The sequence below is a fragment of the Nicotiana attenuata genome, unplaced genomic scaffold (genome assembly GCF_001879085.1).
Source record: "Nicotiana attenuata strain UT unplaced genomic scaffold, NIATTr2, whole genome shotgun sequence".
Classification (NCBI taxonomy): Eukaryota; Viridiplantae; Streptophyta; class Magnoliopsida; order Solanales; family Solanaceae; genus Nicotiana; species Nicotiana attenuata.
The window spans coordinates 419289-422751 of record NW_017670505.1 but is presented as its reverse complement, the minus strand read 5'-3'; the positions used below and the strand labels follow the sequence as shown (position 1 = coordinate 422751).

Here is a 3463-nt window from a genome sequence, read left to right as displayed (position 1 = left end):
ATACTGGAGATTGATGCACCTCTGTATGAACTTCCAGCATATTATGTTGGAACTCCAACATGCGAAAAGTTCCAGCATAATATACTAGAGATTGGAGCACCTATGTATGAACTTCCAGCATATTATGCTGGACCGGTATATTGTAGAGAAATTCCAGTATATTATGATAGAGTATTTTCCGGATTTTGAACAGTATTTTTGGTCAGATTTATCTTTACATATAAAATGGCAAAATTTTAATTACTTTTAGAATTGTGACTATTTTTCAATTACCACTTGTAAATCTGACTATTTTTGAATTTTTCTACTAAATCACAAAAGAGCGAGTCCAAAGCAAAGTAGGCCCAGCAATGAAGTTTCGTCAGAGAGTTGGGAACTGCCAACTGGCGGAAAACATCATCTTCAAGAAATTGACACTTCGACTGAAAGAAAAAGCAAAGTGAATATCACCTCCACCGAAACTCTTCCCTCCAAATCGATACACTGAGCTATGAATTTCTTCAAATCTATCTTATCTGATGATCCGGATCCGGACTCCCCAATACCCAAAAAGCCTCAAGAATCTACAACTGAACAATCACACGAAACCCCTGACAATGACGTCGACGATGACCCGGATCACAAACCCTATTCAGGATCCGGTCCAGCTGCCGACGGTAGTGACGGCGGTGTTTGGAGCTTCGGAGGTCTGTTCAAGACGTTGTCAACTCGATCCGAATCAGTGCTCGAGACATACCGCAAGGATCTGCAGGAATTCGGATCCGGGTTGAAAAAAGAAACCGAATTGTTCCGTGAAGTAGCTAGTCGGGCCGTTAAGGATCTTCCTAATTCTATCGAGGTTATTGACGGCGTCATCAAATCTACGGCTGAGATTATTTCACAAGGTAAAGATTCCCTTTTAGCATCCTCTGATGATGTTGAACCCGAAACCCCTGACCAAAATCGGGTCTTGAACTCGGCCCGGTACAGTCGGTTCGAATCTCAATTGATTAATATCCAAAATGACCCAAATACGTTCTGTTTGGAGCCTGAGGATTTAGAGGAGTACAAGAAGTGGAAATTAGGGTTTGATTTGAAGGAGAAAAGTGAGGAAGTTGAGAACTTGATTGGAAAAATTGGATCTTTAGAAGGTATCTACAAAAGGGTTGTGCCTAATGAAGTTGATCATGAGACGTTTTGGTATCGTTATTTTTATAGAGTGTACAAGCTTGAGCAGCAAGAGAGTGTTAGAGCTAAGCTTGTGAAGAGAGCAATATCTATAGATGATGATGATGAAGAATTGTCTTGGGATGTTGATGATGATGATGATAATGAACAAGAGAGCAATGCCAAATCGAAAGTTGATGAGCAGGGAAAAGAGGGTTCATCTGTTATTGAAAGATCCGTTGATGATGTAAAGAAATTGGCTTCGGCTGAGAATGAATCTGCTAATAAAGACTCGGCTAAGGTTGCAAAGGAAGTGCTTCCGGATAAAAGTGAACCAAGCAAAGAGGATTCAACCAATGTTTTTAAACATGTTGCTCATAGTGGTGAATCAAAAACTTTAAGTTCAGCTACTGTTGGTAGGAAAGAAGAGAATCAGTCTAATGCAGATGGTGCTGGCAAGAGACATGTCATAGAATCGAGTGGGAATAGCGAAGAAAGTAAGAAAGAGGACTCTGAAGTTGCTTCTTTGAGTAAGAAGGAGGGGAATAGCGAAGATCGTAAGAAAGAGGACTCTGAAGTTACTTCTTTGAGTAAGAAGGAGGGGAATAGCGAAGATAGTAAGAAAGAAGACCCTGAAGTTACTTCTCTGGATAAGAAGGAGGAGAGGGCGGCAATAGGTTCAGAGGGGAAAGGTGATAAGGATGAATCTGGTAAAGGTGGTGATGTCTCTATAGTGTCAAGTCAAAAGACGGGGGCTGATGAGGAGGACTTGGATTGGGCTGAGATTGAAGACATTGAGGGTAATGACGACAAAAAGGCAACTTCTCATGCTGCAAGTTCCAATAGAGCTGATTTGAGGAAGAGGCTTAGTGTTGAAGAGGATGATGAGGATTTGACTTGGGACATTGAAGATGATGATTAGCCTGTGAAAGCTTGATTCTCAGACAAACTTAAGATATGCAGGAAGCCGGATGCCAAAGCTGTCAGCATGCAACATAACTCAAGAGTTGAACATTAACGCTTGGTACCTAGTAAAAGTAAGATAATGTTTATCGTATCATGCAGTTTGTTTAATCATGATTCATGATTTTCATTCTTTATATTGAAGTTTTAGTTTAATAGTGAAGTTTGTTATGTCCAGCTGTTCATTTATAAAAAGTGAACATGTCTTTCTGCACTTTGTATACTTGGAAAATTTGAATGGAAACAATGATGTTCATAGACAAATTGCTATCTATTATTTTAATGCATTTATGAACTCCCCGGTGAAGTGTGTTCAGTTCTTTGGAGTGATGTTGTGAAGGCTTGCGATCGTTAGTAGAAAATAGTATCTTTTTGTTAGGTTTTCTACTTTTTTTGGTATACTTCTTTTGTACTGACGTTTGGTTTGCCCAAATATTAATACATAAAATTTATTACTTTATCAAAAAAGAACAATGCTTGCAATGTGATTATGTGTCTTGGGAAAGGAGGCAGATTGCTATTAGATAAACGCTGACTGTTCGCTTTCATGTTCTCACCTCCCTATTTCATGAGTCAACTGTCAATTGAGTTTCTCTGAATTCTACAATTTCCTTGCTCAAATCAGATGTTTTGTTAGCACTTCCTCAGGTGGTCATATACTCGCGTCACATGGTAGTTTAAATTATCATTGGTCGAACAGTTCAGCCACTTATATAAGCACGACCGCATTAAATAAGGCAAATCTACAGAGAGTCTTCAGTTGGATAAAGCTTATCTGTGTCTTTCAGGTAACCATTTCCATCAACCATAAGAATAAGATGTCATCTGCTTCAGGGCTTTAGTTCAAGTGGCAAAGGTTTGAAACCCGAGGAATACGTGCGAACTAAGCCTGGCATTTAAGTGGAGAAAGGTAGAGGGGTGGGCCCATTATCCCAGAGTTTTGTTGTTGTTGGTCCTAAGGGTTGGCCCAAGATGGATTTCCTGGTCATATAAGAAAAAGATGTCTTAAACATCTAACTGGGAGGATGATATAAAAATTTTCTCTGCCTTTATAAACATTAGGTAGTCTCTTTTTCCCAAGTAATCAGTGTTGTGTATCATGGTAACATTCATGTGAAATTATAGGGGCCAAATTTTCTTGTGGTAACCTCTATTCCTCAGTTCTCTTATGCACTTCTGCAGTTATGCTTTTGAACAAGAGCCATCCATTTAGACCTTGTAAATGTGCTTCCATTTGTTGTATTATTTGTAATCACAAAAAGTCTCCTCGAACCAAAGAAAGGTAAAAGAAGGTGGACAGTTGAATAGAATCTAGATACTAAAGGGAACTGTACCTTTCATGTTACAATTATCC

General features: G+C 39.1%; 1 protein-coding gene across 1 annotated transcript; it reads left to right on the top strand.

Moving 5' to 3' along the window:
* The first annotated feature begins 350 nt into the window (after window positions 1–350).
* LOC109240330 (BSD domain-containing protein 1-like) lies at window positions 351–2409 on the top strand. The gene has a single exon (XM_019406957.1). It carries the CDS (start codon window positions 491–493, stop codon window positions 2066–2068), a length of 1578 nt encoding a protein of 525 aa, XP_019262502.1. The 5' UTR covers window positions 351–490; the 3' UTR covers window positions 2069–2409.
* The last annotated feature ends 1054 nt before the right edge of the window (window positions 2410–3463 follow it).

What these genes read in the sequence shown, in the direction of transcription:
- LOC109240330 (XM_019406957.1), top strand. Translation starts at nt 491, where the DNA reads ATGAATTTCTTCAAATCTATCTTATCTGATGATCCGGATCCGGACTCC.